Source organism: Leuciscus leuciscus, assembly GCF_965113295.1.
Source record: "Leuciscus leuciscus genome assembly, chromosome: 24".
NCBI lineage: Eukaryota > Metazoa > Chordata > Actinopteri > Cypriniformes > Leuciscidae > Leuciscus > Leuciscus leuciscus.
The window spans coordinates 32608822-32626409 of NC_138723.1; the positions used below are offsets into that span (position 1 = coordinate 32608822).

At 46.5% G+C, this 17588-nt stretch overlaps 2 protein-coding genes across 3 annotated transcripts in view; one reads left to right on the forward strand and one right to left on the reverse strand.

The window, feature by feature from the left end:
- Positions 1-76: 76 nt before the first annotated feature.
- Positions 77-15712, reverse strand: vps26c (VPS26 endosomal protein sorting factor C). The gene is made up of 9 exons (XM_082158709.1): positions 15578-15712; positions 15191-15463; positions 14867-15010; positions 3531-3680; positions 3049-3129; positions 1927-2001; positions 1501-1651; positions 384-536; positions 77-272 (listed from the first exon to the last, which is right to left on the reverse strand). The coding sequence occupies exons 2-9, from the start codon at positions 15245-15247 to the stop codon at positions 190-192; spliced, it is 894 nt and encodes a 297-aa protein (XP_082014835.1). The 5' UTR covers positions 15248-15463; positions 15578-15712; the 3' UTR covers positions 77-189.
- Positions 15713-15745: 33 nt separating this feature from the next.
- The window catches only part of dyrk1aa (dual-specificity tyrosine-(Y)-phosphorylation regulated kinase 1A, a), a 28081-nt gene continuing 26238 nt past the window's right edge, over positions 15746-17588 (forward strand). The window contains exons 1-3 of one of the 2 annotated variants that reach the window (XM_082158641.1): positions 15746-16132; positions 16886-17001; positions 17079-17148. In XM_082158641.1, coding sequence (XP_082014767.1) covers positions 17139-17148 — 10 coding nt within the window. In that variant the 5' untranslated portion in view covers positions 15746-16132; positions 16886-17001; positions 17079-17138. The other variant, XM_082158642.1, reaches the window with a different exon arrangement.

The following is a 17588-nucleotide window of genomic DNA, read 5'->3' on the forward strand; positions in this document are numbered from 1 at the left end:
GAGTCAGGCTCTGACCAGGGGTTTAGTTACCCTTTAATAAACACTTTGAATTTATAGGAGAAATATCCATATTCACTCATGATCAAAAGAGTCTTTTAATGTAATTTACTGTGAGAAGAGAAATGTTTTATACATGGTAAAAAAAAAATATTATGTGGACGGATCCAAAGGCTTCAGATGTTTTTGGACTCAAACTCTGACCAGCTTCAGTGGGAAGTTTTCCGTTATCAAATGATCGTCGTGAAGAACAATCACAATGTTCACCTCAAATTCTAGAAGGGAAGAAAGTAAATCTATAAATGCAGTAATGGACTTTGTTATTATATATATATCACACACAAACAAACCCAGTATTGAACACGGCTGTAAAAAGGGTTCCTTACCAACTTTAAAGTTGGTGGTTTCAAGTGTCGGGCAGGTGAAGAGCCGAGGAAACACCATATATATGGGGATGGAGAGGCCGTGACAGACGTCTCCTTCAGCTATCTGGATGTTCTGGATCTCTGTGGCGTCTCTAGCGTAACCCTCCGCACAGCCTGAACACATGCAGGTAACACTGAACACGGTGATGTAACACTATCTGAACACAGGCATGTAACACTGAACATGGTGATGTGACGGGGCAGTCATGGCCTAGTGGTTAGGGAGTTGAACTGGTAACCCAAAGGTTGCTGGTTCGATTCCAGAACCGGTGGGAAATGACTGAGGTGCCCTTGAGCAAGGCACCTAACCCCTAATCGCTCCCCGGGCGCCACACAAAGGCTGCCCGCTGCTCTGGGTGTGTGTATCCACGTTTGCAGTGTGTGTGTTAACTACTCACTACTCTGCTCTTAATGTGTGTGCATTAACTTGGATGGGTTAAATGCAGAGTTCAAACACTGAACACGGTGATGTAACACTATCTGAACACATGCCGATAACACTGAACACGGTGATGTAACACTATCAGCACATCCTGAACACGGTGATGTAACACTATCTGCCCAGTCTAAACACATGGAGGTAACACTGAACACGGTGATGTAACACTATCTGACGTAACACTATCTGAACACATGTATGCAGGTAACACTGAACACGGTGATGTGACACTATCTGAACACATGCCGGTAACACTGAATACGGTGATCTAACAATAACACAGTCATGTAACACTATCTGAACGCATGCAGGTAACACTGAACACGGTGATCTAACAATATCTGATGTTACACTATCTGAACACATGCATGTAACACTGAACACAGTGATGTGACACTATCTGAACACATGCCGGTAACACTGAATACGGTGATCTAACAATATCTGATGTTACACTATCTGAACACATGCAGGTAACACTGAACACAGTCATGTAACACTATCTGAACGCATGCATGTATACAGGTAAAACTGAACACGGTGATGTAACACTATCAGCACAGGCTGAAAATATGCAGGTAACACTGATCTGTCACTGTGGATGGTTTTAAAGCTGAACATCACATCTGTGTTTCTCACCGCAGGTCTCCACACGGACCAGCTGCAGCTCAATGCTCTTGATGGCGACCTCTGACCTCTCCACCACCAGCTCGCCGGTCAGAGGTCGTGTGATAGCACAGTTGGTGGCATCCAGGTGACCTTTGATCAGGAACTTGGGTAACAAGGTCCTCTGTTGAACACAAAACCACACGCACACGTGAGAACGATATGCGTTTTTCTGTTTGGATGTGTACTATAATAGGATATATCAGAGGATATATCATAATATATAAATTATGACCACTTAAGATGTAAAAATCAGGATAGAATTATAGGTGCACCTAAAAGTTCATGACACACATTCTGAATAATATTTGAATAAAGGGTGAAGGCTGGACGTGACTTGGCCAGTACTGTATATGAGCTTGGTATAGTCCATCAGAGATGAGAGCGAGACCTACGCACCTCTTTGACGTTCTGCAGCGTCTCTGGAGTGATGCTGAACTCCACCGGGCTCGGCGGGAGCTTGGGCTTCTGCGGCTGAAACACAGGCTGCTGTTACTGCAGGTACTCATCGTGCGGCTATACTCATCGTGCGACTGCTCATGCGGCTGTACTCATCGTGCGACTACTCATGTGGCTGTACTCATCGTGCGACTACTCATGTGGCTGTACTCATCGTGCGACTGCTCATGCGGCTGTACTCATCGTGCGACTACTCATGCGAGTGTACTCATCGTGCGACTACTCATGAGGCTGTACTCATCGTGCGACTACTCATGCGGCTGTACTCACCGTGCGACTGCTCATGCGGCTGTACTCATCGTGCGACTACTCATGTGGCTGTACTCATCGTGCGACTACTCATGTGGCTGTACTCATCGTGAGACTGCTCATGCGGCTGTACTCACCGTGCGACTACTCATGCGAGTGTACTCATCGTGCGACTACTCATGAGGCTGTACTCATCGTGCGACTACTCATGCGGCTGTACTCATCGTGCGACTACTCATGCGAGTGTACTCATCGTGCGACTACTCATGCGAGTGTACTCATCGTGCGACTACTCATGCGGCTGTACTCATCGTGCGACTACTCATGCGGCTGTACTCATCGTGCGACTACTCATGTGGCTGTACTCATCGTGCGACTACTCATGTGGCTGTACTCATCGTGCGACTACTCATGCGAGTGTACTCATCGTGCGACTACTCGTGGCTGTACTCATCGTGCGACTACTCATGTGGCTGTACTCATCGTGCGACTACTCATGCGAGTGTACTCATCGTGCGACTACTCATGCAAGTGTACTCATCGTGCGACTACTCATGCGGCTGTACTCATCGTGCGACTACTCATGCGGCTGTACTCATCGTGCGGCTGTACTCATCGTGCGGCTGTACTCATCGTGCGGCTGTACTCATCGTGCGACTACTCGTGCGGCTGTACTCATCGTGCGACTACTCATGTGGCTGTACTCATTGTGCGAGTGTACTCATCTTGCGACTACTCATGTGGCTGTACTCATCGTGTGAGTGTACTCATCGTGCGACTACTCATGTGGCTGTACTCATGTTGGAGTCTCACCTGGCAGTGGAGCATGAACTCGCAGCTCTTACTGAGGTCTTTGGCAAGCAGCGGGCGTCTCATGTCGCAGCGGAGTGTGTACTGCAACATAATCACAATACATCAGCGCATCATCACAGAACACATGTACGCGCGTGCATGCGTGTGTGTGTGCGTGCGTGTGTGTGCGTGCGCATTACCTCATGAACACTTAAACGTTCCCCTACTGTGGAACAAACATGTGCAATACTTCCCTCAGACATTTCATTATAGCACCTTATAACTTTATATATATTTATAATTTATAATCTTTTATTTCTATTTTATTTTTATTTTTTTCTATTTTTTATTTATACTTATGTTACTTGTCACTTGTCTTGTCACTTTATATTGTATGTGTACTGGAAGCTACTGTCACCAAGACAAATTCCTCGTATGCGCAAGCATACTTGGCAATAAAGCTCTTTCTGATTCTGATTCTGATTCTGATGTGTGACGCTTACCTGTATGTTGACAAACACGCCGTGGTACGTCTCGTACAGGACCTTGCTGCCTTTGGCCTGCAGCGGAAACTCAAACGGGATCTCGGTTCTTCCCGCCGGGACTTTTCCTGGTTTCACCACCTCCATGTTGCTGGACACCAGCTGAATGGGCTGAACCATCACACACACTTTACTTCTACAGCGCTTCAAATTATGAGTGAGTGAGTGTGTGAGAGAGAGAGAGAGTGTGTGTGGGTGGGTAAGAGAGTGTGTATATGTGAGTGAGAGAGTGTGTATATGCGAGAGTGTGTATATGCGAGTGTGTGTATATGCGAGTGTGTGTATATGCGAGTGTGTGTATATGAGAGTGAGAGAGTGTGTATATGCGAGTGTGTGTATATGAGAGTGAGAGAGTGTGTATATGCGAGTGTGTGTATGTGTGAGTGAGTATGAGTGTGAGAGCAGGGTTTTTCCTGCATAGGGAATTTCGTCAAATCAAATCAAAATTCGTGCCGCCTCCGGCTCTCGACAAAACTCGGACAGACAGTCACATGCTCAGATACACTTTTTCCACCGTGACGGTTCTGTTGCGGGTTCCTGGCCAGTGTCCATTCCCAAACCGTATAGTTTGCCGATAGCGCTGTGCGGATCATCATAATCCGCGGGTCGGCGGGCCAAGTCATAAAAACATAACATTCCAATTAATCAAGGGTGGATGACAGATAAATCATAATGTGTTGAGTTTAATAAAGACACGGAACTCTCATCACGGTAAAACGCAATGAACGTGCGTCACTCTTTGACTTTCGTTTTCAACAACGTAATTCTCTTCAGGGAAAACCAATCAAGGAAAACATATCAGGGCTCGAGTAACGCTTGTCCGGGACACGTGTGTTTTTTTTGAAGGGACAAGTGCAAAAGAATTGTACTTGCTCAATAGGACAAATGCCTTGATTAAAAAAAAAAAATTATATAAAAAAAAAATAATAATAACTAGGGAATTTCCGAAACCGTGAGGATGATTCTGATTTTATTTCATTTAATGAGTAGCGATTGATAGCCTATAGTTGATGATAATATAGGCCTACCTAATGTACTGAAGGTAACAAAGTTGCGCTGTTGACGCTCGCGCAGTTATTTATAAGGCAAGGCAAGTTTATTTATATAGCACATTTCATACATGTTACGTCCCTCAGCCCTGGTGTTTGTTCCTACACATGTGTGAGTGCATTGTTTCTTCCCCTTGTCTTAATTACAGTTGAGGAGCCACACCTGAGCGAAGCCTACCTGTGCTATAAAAGGCTTCTCATTACGCTCCTGAGCGCGCACACAGAGATTGAGAACAGAGTCGATGCACAGCCGTGCTTTCCGTCTTCTGAGTGATTGTCGTCTAGTCGTCCACCCGGCAGTAGAAAACGTTCCGCCTTTGTGGTTGTTTCTTTATTGTTAACCAACGTATTATTTCATACCCATTCTGTTAAATAAACATACCCCTAATTTGTGACGAGCTGATCTGTGTGCGTCTCTCCTTTATGTTAAGGGTGGTGTCCGACTGCCCGTAACATAGTGGGGGCTCGTCCGGGATTAATAGTTTGATTAAATCGGACTTTAGTGTTAATTGCGGAACTTCTGATCGCTACAACATTTTGGTGAGTATTCTGGTGAGCAATTATGATTGTCTGTTCCTTTGTTTAGTCGATGTTTATTTTATTTTGGTGGATATCTCAGGAGGGGGCACGTAGGAGATGCCTCGAGCTGAGTAAGCCACTGAAGATTGCGTAGGTATTTAGGATTTGGTTTTGGTTTTTGTGTAGTTAGTTAGAGAAGTTGGACAAACTTTTTGCCTATCAGAATACCTTTGAGTTGAGTTGTATAGCTTGTGATATTTTGGCATATCGCCTATTTAGTGAGCGCTGCTACTCTGATTGTACTAGCGTATTGGTTAAACTTGTGGGTGGAAATTAAAATTCGTGGTCGTTTGTAGCCTATATTGTGCTTTTCGTTTGACCACTTTAGATATTCGCTACTTCGTAGCTTTGTCGCAGTTAAACTGCTTAGGTGAGTGTTTATTTGTATTTAATTTTGTGCGCGCTTTAACCGTCTTTTCCTTTAAAATTAAACGTTAACAAGCGCTTTAAAATTACACGTTAAAATGGCAACAGAGGAAGCATTCGTTAAAGAACCCTCTATCGAGTTATTTTTGAAATTTTCGAAAGAGCAGTTACTGAATTTGGCTGCAACTTACGAGGTTGAGCTCACTTCTGCTGAAAAATGCACCAAAGATACAATCAAGACCGTCTTACAAGCTGCTTTGGTTAGTAAGGGCATTCTGCCTGCAGAGAAACAATCCTCCGTGTCTACAGAAGCATTACAGCTGCAGATTCGGTTGAGAGAGTTAGGTATCAGAGAGAAGGAAATTGAGCAATGGCAATTCAAGGTGCTTTACATAGAAGAAATTAAAATAAGAAAAAGAAATAAGAATAATTAAAACAGTTTAGAAAAATAAAATAAAATACAGTACTTTTAAAAATAAAAAAAGAATGTTATTATAGATCTTTCCTTCAAAGGATTCCCTTAAATCTTTCAACCATCTTTTAACCTTCAATCTTCTTACGACTTCCATCTATCAACTTTCCTTTAACTTTCTTTTCTCCCTCATTTACTCACACGTTCTTTTCACTTTCTTTAGCACTGCGTTCACATTCTTTCTCAGACGAAAACTTTAATATCGTCATTTAAACACTGTTCTACTTTCAAACCCACATTAATACACGTCACTTTCACATTATCACTTTCTTTTACACCTTCTGAGTGGGCATTTACAGTTACGGGCTAAATGCCCTGCTGACATAGGAGAAATTAAAATAATTAAAAGAAATGAGAATAATTAAAACAGTTTAGAAAAATAAAATAAAATACAGTACAGTACAAACAGTCGGACGAACAGTGGCACAGTGCTCATTCAGTAAATGCACAGCTAAACAGAAGTGTTTTGAGTCTGGATTTGAATGTGACCACTGTAGGAGCACATCTGATCTCTTCTGGAAGCTGGTTCCAGCATAATAGCTAAAAGCAGACTCACCATGTTTAGAGTGAACCCTTGGTATTTCTAGCTGATATGATCCTAATGATCTGAGTGATCTGTTGGGTTTATATTCAGTGAGCATATCTGCAATGTATTGAGGTCCTAGGCCATTGAATGATTTATATACCAGTAGTAATACTTTAAAATCAATCCTAAATCTAACTGGGAGCCAGTGTAAAGACCTGAGGACTGGTGTGATATGTTCATATTTCCTGGTTCTGCTCAGAATCCTAGCGGCAGCGTTCTGTATGAGCTGCAACTGTCTTATGGTGTTTTTGGGAAGGCCAGTGAGGAGACCATTACAATAATCCACCCTGCTGGTGATGAAAGCATGCACAAGTTTCTCTAAGTCTTGTCTGGAAACAAAGCATCTAATTCTTGCAATATTTTTCAGATGATAGTATGCTGATTTAGTTATTGCTTTGACATGACTACTGAAACTAAGCTCTGACTCTAGTGTCACACCAAGATTCCTGACTTGATGTTTAGTTGTTTGACCCCTAGAGTGAAGGTATGCGTTCACCTTGAGAACTTCATCTTTGTTTCCAAACGCAATAACTTCAGTTTTGTCTTTGTTTAATTGAAGAAAGTTTTGGCACATCCAACTGTTGACTTCATCAATGCATTGGCACAGGGAGTCAATGGGGCTGTAATCATTAGGCGATAGGGCTAAGTACAGCTGTGTGTCGTCTGCATAGCTGTGGTAAGCGATTTGGTTATTTCTCATTATTTGGCTCATTGGGAGCATATACAGGTTGAACAGGAGTGGCGCAAGAATTGAGCCTTGAGGGACTCCGCATGTCATGGATGTCCACTCAGACTTATGGTCTCCTATACTCACATAATAACCTCTCCCATCTAAGTATGACCTGAACCATTTTAGGACTATCCCAGAAAGCCCCACCCAGTTTTCCAGCCTGTCCAGAAGTATGTTATGATCGACAGTGTCAAATGCAGCACTGAGGTCGAGTAGTACCAGCACTGATAATTTTCCTGAATCAGTATTTAAGCGAATATCGTTTATTATCTTTATGAGCGCTGTCTATGTGCTGTGGTGCGGTCGGAAACCAGATTGAAAATTATCAAAGTATCCATTCGAGCTTAAGAATTTGTTCAGCTGATTGAAGACAACTTTTTCAATGATCTTGCCTATGAAAGGAAGATTTGAGATCGGTCTATAGTTGCTTAATATGGTCTTATCCAGATTGCTCTTTTTCAGGAGGGGCTTGACAACTGCAGTTTTTAGGGAGTTTGGAAAACTCCCAGAGAGAAGTGAGGCACTTACTATGGAGTCAATATAGGGCCATATATATCTGCAAAATAAAACGTTTTGCAAACAAAAAAAATGTTTTGCAAAAAAAAAAAATGTTTTGCAAATAAAAATAAGAGTATTGAGAATTTTTTTTGCTTTTTTGCAAGTAAAAAAAAAATTATTGCAAAAGAAAAGTTAACCACTGAGAGAAAAAATAAAGTTTAGCAAAGTAAAACTTCAGCAGCATTGACTTTGCAACACATATTTCCCTTTGCGCCGCTCCTTTAAATCCGCGTTTCAGTCATCTGTGCCTCTGCGGCGCAAGCTTTCCTTTGCGCTTCATTTTTCTTTGCGCCTCGCTTTGTGTCCCTGATTTGACGTGGGGGGAGGGGTCAAGAGGTTGGGGTGTGTACAAGGGACGAAGGCCCTCTCGTAACGTCATCAGCGCGAGCCCCAGACTATTATTGTCAATAATACATACCTGTGATCCATCACCCGGGCTGCATTCCAGTCCAAAATTATCATGCCCTTCACTCGCTAACTTCCCTCCGTCTCGTTCACTCGGATGTACGTCATTGCGAGTGCTCACTACTGGCGGAAACTGCAATGGGCTGAATTGGAACGTCCTAAGCCCTTGATCACTTGGAATCAGCTGTGGAGTTGATTTATTATTTACATTTTGTTTCCCTTTAAGAATTTGTTTAATGCAGCATCCAAATGTTTATAGGTGTGTTTGGGTTGTTTTAAATTAAAAATATATATTATTAATATATCAGAGTTGTCTGTTGTGGTGGTGATTAGATGAGATATGTGGTGACGTCACAATCGTACTGCATTGTGGGACATATAGGTGCCTGAAGTGTACATTGAAGCAGACTCGCTCCCTCGGTCAAAATCGAGGGAACGAGGGTCTGTCCATATAAACTTCCCTCGTCCACTTCACGAAGTGGAACGCACTTCAAAATGGCGGCAGGGATTCCCCCAAGGGGAAGTGCTTAGGGAAGTTCGCAAGTGCGTGTCTAAAAGTGGACTGGAACGCAGCCCTGCATGTCTCTGCTCCGCCATTTCGATCGATCCAGTCGGTCTGGGGCTCGCGCTGATGACGTTACGAGAGGGACGCGCCTTCGTCCCTTGTACACACCCCAACCTCTTGACCCCTCCCCCCACGTCAAATCAGGGACACAAAGCGAGGCGCAAAGAAAAATTAAGCGCAAAGGAAAGCTTGCGCCGCAGAGGCACGGATGACTGAAACGCGGATTTAAAGGAGCGGCGCAAAGGGAAATATGTGTTGCAAAGTCAATGCTGCTGAAGTTTTACTTTGCTAAACTTTATTTTTTCTCTCAGTGGTTAACTTTTCTTTTGCAATAATTTTTTTTTTACTTGCAAAAAAGCAAAAAAAAATCTCAATACTCTTATTTTTATTTGCAAAACTTTTTTTTTTGCAAAACATATTTTTTGTTTGCAAAACATTGTTTTATTTTGCAGATATATATGGCCCTATATTGACTCCATAATTTACCACTTCTAGAAGATCTGCTTCTAAACTGTTTAGCACACTTTTGAAAAAAGATGTGGGAAGTGTGTCAAGAGCGCATGTTGATGTTTTAAGGTGTTGTACGGTTTCTACCAAAATTTTGCCATCAATTTCTTTGAAATCAGACAAAGTTACTAATTTCTCAGGTGGTCTGATCTGTCTGACCCCAGCGCAACTCAAGGATGTGCTGATCACCTTTCTGATATTATTGATTTTGTCAGAGAAGAAAGAAGCAAACTCACTGCACTTGCTGTTTGAGAGCATTTCACTGGGAATCTGGCTTGGGGGGTTTGTCAGTCTCTCTACAGTAGCAGAAAGAGTGCGTGTGTTGTTTAAATTGCAGTTTATAATATTTGAGAAGAAAGTCTGTCTAGCTTTGCCTAGTTCCATATTGAAAGCATGAAGGCTGTCTTTGTAGATGTTATAATGGACTACAAGCTTTGTCTTCCGCCACATGCGCTCTGCTTTTCTGCATTGTCTTTTCATATGTTGCACTGCTGTTGAGTTTCTCCAAGGTGCTTTTTGTCTGCCACTCTTCTTCCTGACTTTAACAGGAGCAATATCATCCATTGCACTTTTAACTTTTGAGTTAAAAGAATCCAGGAGAAAATCAACAGAGTCTAGTGCACTAGAACACTAGTGTTCTCATTTAAGCATCTCTTCTTGACAGACACATATCTAGCTTCAGTGGCAGGAGAGATCAATATATCAAAGAAAATACAGAAATGATCAGACAGTGCTATATCCTTAATAACAATCGATGAGATGTTTAGACCCTTACTGATAAGTAAATCTAGAGTGTGTCCATGATTGTGTGTGGGTCCATGTACATGCTGAGTCAGGTCAAAAGTTTTTAAAACAGTTTTGATTTCTTTTGCCATATTGTTTTCTGCATTATCTATGTGAATGTTAAAATCTCCAGCAATGGCAAAACAGTCAAACTCTGAGGTAATTGTTGATAACAGTTCTGTAAATTCCTCAGCAAAGGCTGGAGAGTATTTTGGAGGCCTGTAAATAATGATGAGTAAAATGCGTGGAGCACCTTTTAACACAATACCCAGATATTCAAAAGACGGGTAATTCCCAAATGATATCTGCTTACATTGATAGATATCTTTAAAAAGAGCAGCTAGACCCCCACCTATGTTAAATAACATAATATACAGTTAAGAAACATCACATGACCAGAGTGCTGTTCTCCTGAATACCATCACGATTGAAACCGAGACACTGATTTCATAAGTTCAATAAACAAATAGTTAAAATTAAGTCACTTACATTTGAGACGCAATGACTGTTTTTGTTCTGTTTCAGGAGCGAAATTATTTCCAAACAAAGATCACAGCAGAACCACAGCATCTCACAGCAACACTCAGCCGTGTTTCATTACTGAATAAATCAGCCGTTTGAACGAATCGCTCAATGACTCGCTCATTAAGACAGGAGGTTTAGTCTCAAAGTATTATTCTTTTCAACATTCCTTATTTGTATATTCAAAAATATTTACACTCTAATAATCTCATTTAATACAGTTGTAATTTTTCAATGTAAATTATTTAATTTGATTAGTAACAGCCAAGTGTCTTATTATTCTAATTGAATGTATTAATCAAATTTAAGAATTTGAAATGAAAGATGGAGAATAGGCATAGATTTAATAAAATTAGAAAAAAAATGCCCTTTATAAAGGTACAAAAATATTCTGATAAGAGTTTTCCAACAGTGATGTAACGAAACATTGACAGTTTAAGTTTGAAGGGAGTAAAGCCTCTGGTTAGGCCATTAAGGAGATGTAATTTTGCCAAAAGAAGTACTTTTATTTTAAATAAATGTTCATTTTAAATCAGCCTACTTCAGTGTGATGTGTTACCATATCATCATGCTTAACACTGAGAATTTGAATAATTGTAATGTGATGATCAGATGCAGATCTAAGAGAATATCACTGGTTCGGGCGGTTGGCGGTGGATTATTTAATTTTAACAGTGGATTCGGGTTATTCAAAGTGCACCAGATTAATGAATTTATCTTTTAAATGTACAAAATTTTCTACCGAGCTCCACCCACAAGAATACAGTGGGAAACACAGTTTATGATGGACTACGGAAACATATTAATTGAATTATTTTATTATTAAAATACATGATCAGGATTTTAGCACCTCCGCCTCGTGTGTGTGTGTAACGCTGGTGTGTGTGTGTGTGTGTGTGTGTGTGTAACGCTGGTGCGTGTGTGTGTGTAACGCTGGTGCGTGTGTGTGTAACGCTGGTGCGTGTGTGTGTGTGTGTGTGTGTGTGTGTGTGTGTGTGTAACGCTGGCGTGTGTGTGTGTAACGCTGGCGTGTGTGTGTGTAACGCTGGCGTGTGTGTGTAACGCTGGTGCGTGTGTGTGTGTGTAACGCTGGTGCGTGTGTGTGTGTGTGTAACGCTGGTGCGTGTGTCTGTGTGTGTGTGTAACGCTGGCGTGTGTGTGTGACGCTGGTGCGTGTGTGTGTAACGCTGGTGCGTGTGTGTGTGTGTGTGTAACGCTGGTGCGTGTGTCTGTGTGTGTGTGTAACGCTGGCGTGTGTGTGTGTAGCGCTGGTGCGTGTGTGTGTGTAACGCTGGTGCGTGTGTGTGTGTAACGCTGGTGCGTGTGTGTGTGTGTAACGCTGGTGCTTGTGTCTGTGTGTGTGTGTAACGCTGGCGTGTGTGTGTGACGCTGGTGCGTGTGTGTGTGTGTGTGACGCTGGTGCGTGTGTGTGACGCTGGTGCGTGTGTGTGACGCTGGCGTGTGTGTGACGCTGGTGCGTGTGTGTGACGCTGGTGCGTGTGTGTGACGCTGGTGCGTGTGTGTGACGCTGGTGCGTGTGTGTGTGACGCTGGTGCGTGTGTGTGTGACGCTGGCGCGTGTGTGTGACGCTGGCGCGTGTGTGTGACGCTGGTGCGTGGTGCGTGTGTGTGACGCTGGTGCGTGGTGCGTGTGTGTGACGCTGGTGCGTGTGTGTGACGCTGGTGCGTGTGTGTGTGACGCTGGTGCGTGTGTGTGACGCTGGTGCGTGTGTGTGTGACGCTGGCGCGTGTGTGTGACGCTGGCGTGTGTGTGACGCTGGCGTGTGTGTGACGCTGGCGCGTGTGTGTGACGCTGGTGCGTGTGTGTGTGACGCTGGCGTGTGTGACGCTGGCGTGTGTGACGCTGGTGCGTGTGTGTGTGACGCTGGTGCGTGTGTGTGTGACGCTGGTGCGTGTGTGTGTAGCGCTGGTGCGTGTGTGTGACGCTGGTGCGTGTAGCGCTGGTGCGTGTGTGTGACGCTGGTGCGTGTGTGTGACGCTGGTGCGTGTGTGTGACGCTGGCGTGTGTGACGCTGGCGTGTGTGACGCTGGTGCGTGTGTGTGTGACGCTGGTGCGTGTGTGTGACGCTGGCGTGTGTGACGCTGGTGCGTGTGTGTGTAGCGCTGGTGCGTGTGTGTGACGCTGGTGCGTGTGTGTGACGCTGGTGCGTGTGTGTGTAGCGCTGGTGCGTGTGTGTGACGCTGGTGCGTGTGTGTGTGACGCTGGTGCGTGTGTGTGACGCTGGTGCGTGTTTGACGCTGGTGCGTGTTTGATGCTGGTGCGTGTGTGTGTGACGCTGGTGCGTGTGTGTGTGACGCTGGTGCGTGTGTGTGACGCTGGTGCGTGTGTGTGTGACGCTGGTGCGTGTGTGTGTAGCGCTGGTGCGTGTGTGTGACGCTGGTGCGTGTGTGTGACGCTGGTGCGTGTGTGTGTAGCGCTGGTGCGTGTGTGTGACGCTGGTGCGTGTGTGTGTAGCGCTGGTGCGTGTGTGTGACGCTGGTGCGTGTGTGTGTAGCGCTGGTGCGTGTGTGTGACGCTGGTGCGTGTGTGTGTAGCGCTGGTGCGTGTGTGTGACGCTGGTGCGTGTGTGTGACGCTGGTGCGTGTTTGATGCTGGTGCGTGTGTGTGACGCTGGTGCGTGTGTGTGTGTGTAGCGCTGGTGCGTGTGTGTGACGCTGGTGCGTGTTTGATGCTGGTGCGTGTGTGTGACGCTGGTGCGTGCGTGTGTGTGACGCTGGTGCGTGTGTGTGACGCTGGTGCGTGTGTGTGACGCTGGTGCGTGTGTGTGTGACGCTGGTGCAGGTGTGTGACGCTGGCGCAGGTGTGTGACGCTGGCGCGTGTGTGTGACGCTGGTGCGTGTGTGTGACGCTGGTGCGTGTGTGTGACGCTGGTGCGTGTGTGTGACGCTGGTGCGTGTGTGTGACGCTGGTGCAGGTGTGTGACGCTGGTGCGTGTGTGTGACGCTGGCGCGTGTGTGTGACGCTGGTGCGTGTGTGTGACGCTGGTGCGTGTGTGTGTGACGCTGGTGCAGGTGTGTGACGCTGGTGCAGGTGTGTGACGCTGGTGCGTGTGTGTGACGCTGGTGCGTGTGTGTGTGACGCTGGTGCGTATGTGTGACGCTGGTGCGTGTGTGGGACGCTGGTGCGTGTGTGTGACGCTGGTGCGTGTGTGTGTAGCGCTGGTGCGTGACGCTGGTGCGTGTGTGTGTAGCGCTGGTGCGTGTGTGTGACGCTGGTGCGTGTGTGTGTAGCGCTGGTGCGTGTGTGTGACGCTGGTGCGTGTGTGTGTAACGCTGGTGCGTGTGTGTGACGCTGGTGCGTGTGTGTGACGCTGGTGCGTGTGTGTGACGCTGGTGCGTGTTTGAGACGCTGGTGCGTGTGTGTGACGCTGGTGCGTGTGTGTGTAGCGCTGGTGCGTGTGTGTGACGCTGGTGCGTGTGTGTGTAACGCTGGTGCGTGTGTGTGTAACGCTGGTGCGTGTGTGTGACGCTGGTGCGTGTGTGTGACGCTGGTGCGTGTGTGTGACGCTGGTGCGTGTGTGTGTGTGTAGCGCTGGTGCGTGTGTGTGACGCTGGTGCGTGTTTGATGCTGGTGCGTGTGTGTGACGCTGGTGCGTGTGTGTGTGACGCTGGTGCGTGTGTGTGACGCTGGTGCGTGTGTGTGACGCTGGTGCGTGTGTGTGTGACGCTGGTGCAGGTGTGTGACGCTGGTGCGTGTGTGTGACGCTGGTGCAGGTGTGTGACGCTGGTGCGTGTGTGTGACGCTGGTGCGTGTGTGTGACGCTGGTGCGTGTGTGTGTGTGTGTGTAGCGCTGGTGCGTGTGTGTGACGCTGGTGCGTGTTTGATGCTGGTGCGTGTGTGTGTGACGCTGGTGCAGGTGTGTGACGCTGGTGCGTGTGTGTGACGCTGGTGCGTGTTTGATGCTGGTGCGTGTGTGTGACGCTGGCGCGCGTGTGTGACGCTGGTGTGTGTGTGAGACACTGGTGCGTGTGTGTGACACGCTGGTGTGTGAGTGAGTGAGTGAATGTGTGTGTGAGAGAGTGAGTGTGTGTGTATGTGTGTGTGAGTGAGTGAGTGAGTGAGAGAGAGTGAATGTGTGTGTGAATGTGGGAGTGTGTCAGTGAGTGAGTGAGAGAGTGAGTGAATGAATGTGTGTGTGTGTGTGAGAGAGAGACCTTGACAGAGTTGTAGAAGGCCTCGAACACCCCCACACTCTTCGAGCTGAGCTGCAGGTTCACGAGCCCCTCCAGACTGAGAGAAACTCCCTGATGCTGCAGCGCGTCTCTAGTGCTGATGACCAGAACTCCGCTCAGCCGCTCCTGGAACACACACACACACACACACACACACACACACACACACACACACACACACACACACACACACACACACACACACACACACACACACACACACACACACACACACACACACACCTGCCTGATTAACCGCGGCACACCCCGCAGACACAGCGCACACCGAGCCAGAGTCACTCTCACCCCTTCATGATACACTTTGTTCGCCCGCTTCAGCCTGATATCCAGTGAGACGCTCATCTTCTCAATCCGCGCATTCTCTTCCGCGTCGCTGTCATGTGATCTCTGACGTCACCGGGAGGGGCGTGTCCCGAGTTTAACCGTTATTAAACCTCTTTCGATATATGGAGTTTTATTGTTGTGTAAACGTACTTCTAATCATAATATTATTAGACAAAACCTTCCTTGCTTTGCATGAAAACTACAAACTACGTTCACCAGAACTAATCCTGCGTCCTGAGAAGAAAAACAGAAACACGACGATGCATGAAACCACAAAAAGTGTGTTTACAGTAATATCTGGAAAAACGAGATTTATTATATTTACAGTGTGTAATATCGCGCACGTACCTTCACTTTCGCTTCGCCCTAAGAAACGTAAAATTGATTGGCAGTTTCCATGACAACCCCGAGAACGGTTCCTGCGTCATGAGGTCATCCGGGAACTTGGCCGTGTGATGGACAGTCGTCATGGAAACCTTCTCACTCGGCTTCCATTTTGTTCCTGACTTTTTTCTCCCTTCAAAGGACCGATGACCGCCGTTCCCGAAGCGCTCGATAGCGATTGAGAAATCGATCGTCGATTCGCGCGTCGTATCGATGACGGGCAGCCCTGTGTGGCGAGTGTAGTGCACGAGTCCTGTGCGCGGGTTTGCAGCGCGCGCGCGTGCGCGCCATTTTGTCCAGGGCCAGCGGCGGCGCGCGCGCAGGATGAGTGACTGACGGACGGGACCGCGGAGCGCGCCGACGCTCACCGAGAGAGTTCTCGCTGTTCTGTGTGTTCTGCGAGGCTTTGCATCCGACACGCTTTGGGAAAGGGATTCCTGAGGAACACGGCTGGGAATTATTGCGGATTCTCCCGGAGGATTTGCACTCCTCTCGTCAGAAAGAAACGCGCGCGACACGGTGAGTGATGACGGCTAGCGCGTCGGCTAACGGTTAGCTTCCCTCAGCGATCCCGACGCCTCGTTCCCCGCTCTCCTCGTCTCAATCCGGGCGAGATCCGACGCGTTCTGTGCGTTTTCAGAGGCTCGTCGAAATAACGGCTCTGTTTTCTCGCTCGCTCCGTTCTGGCTTCGGTCCGTTCGCAGGCCCGGGCAGCTAATGTCCAGCTAGCCTCGGTATCGACAGCTCCGTGTGAAGGGTTCACAGATGAGGAGTTTATTCAGTGCTCAAGCTCATCTCTCCCGGGCGACGGAGCGAGTGTCTGCCGCTGTCAGTGCGGGTGTTGTGTCGTTAGCATGCTAGGCTAACTAACGTTAACGCGAGCCAGTGTTTTGACAGCTTTGATTGTCGTCATGTGCGCGAAACTGATTTACAGCATCAAACAATCGCGATCGTGTAAAAGTCATGCTGGAGAATTCGCAGTAGAAGCTTAACAACCGTATCTAGATGTTTAACGTTAACCTGGAGATCCCGATGATGATGATGATGTCGAGCTCTTCATCGTGTAGATTAGGCTGATGTTGGAGTGATTGTGTTTTTGAAAGTCTTATGGTTGTGTGTGTACACGGGCTGCAGGATCTGATGTGCGTTTGCTGTCTCAGGGCACACTTACACAGAATGTATGATTATATGTTGTTCTAGTATGCACTTGCTGGGTAGTTAGTATGCACTTCTAAACTGATGTAGTGTGTGTGTGGATTAATTTCACGGCAGATCTTCACCAATGGTTGTGCAAGTTGAAGATCAACTCAACCATCTCGAAACACGGCAAGACCCTGCAGAAACACCAGGGCTGTTCTCACCTGGAAACCACTCGCGAGTCGCTTCAGGTACGCTGATGTCACACACACACACACACACACACACAGGTACAGTATGTGTTCCTCACTGTCTGCTGTTCTCGCAGTGGGCTGTGGTTTGCAGATGGACTCCCCTGTCACAATGATATGAGATTTGTCAGAAGACGATGCATACAGGTGAGCCTCACACTAACCCACAGGTACACACACACACACACACACACACACACACACACACACACACACACACACACACACACACACACACACACACGATCATGTAAACGCTCAGACTCGGACTGTGTGCAACATCTGTCCCTTTTTCATGTAGCTTCCCATCACACTACAGTGCTTTTAGAGGAAGAGAGCGCTCCGTTATGGATGTTTGGGAATAAAGGCCTGTCTCCGGGGTCTCTCAGACAAACTGATTCCGGGTTCCTCACCCGAGAGCTTTTCTGTCAGCAAATACTGTGTTAAACTGTGCTGGGAAATGTGTCAAAGTGCAATTCAATTTCATGCCTCTTACCCGTTTTCCTATTGGACGGAGCCTCGCAGCTTTGCCCTAGCAACAAAAGTGGGTTATTTGCATACCCTTTCCTGATTGGCTGCCGCTTTAG

What these genes read in the sequence shown, in the direction of transcription:
- vps26c (XM_082158709.1), bottom strand. Translation starts at nt 15,247, where the DNA reads ATGAGCGTCTCACTGGATATCAGGCTGAAGCGGGCGAACAAAGTGTAT. An exon ending in AGTTCATGCTCCACTGCCAG is followed by an intron (nt 2,002 to 3,048) that starts GTGAGACTCCAA and finishes CCTGTGTTTCAG; the next exon opens with CCGCAGAAGCCCAAGCTCCC. An exon ending in GGTCCGTGTGGAGACCTGCG is followed by an intron (nt 537 to 1,500) that starts GTGAGAAACACA and finishes GCATGTGTTCAG; the next exon opens with GCTGTGCGGAGGGTTACGCT.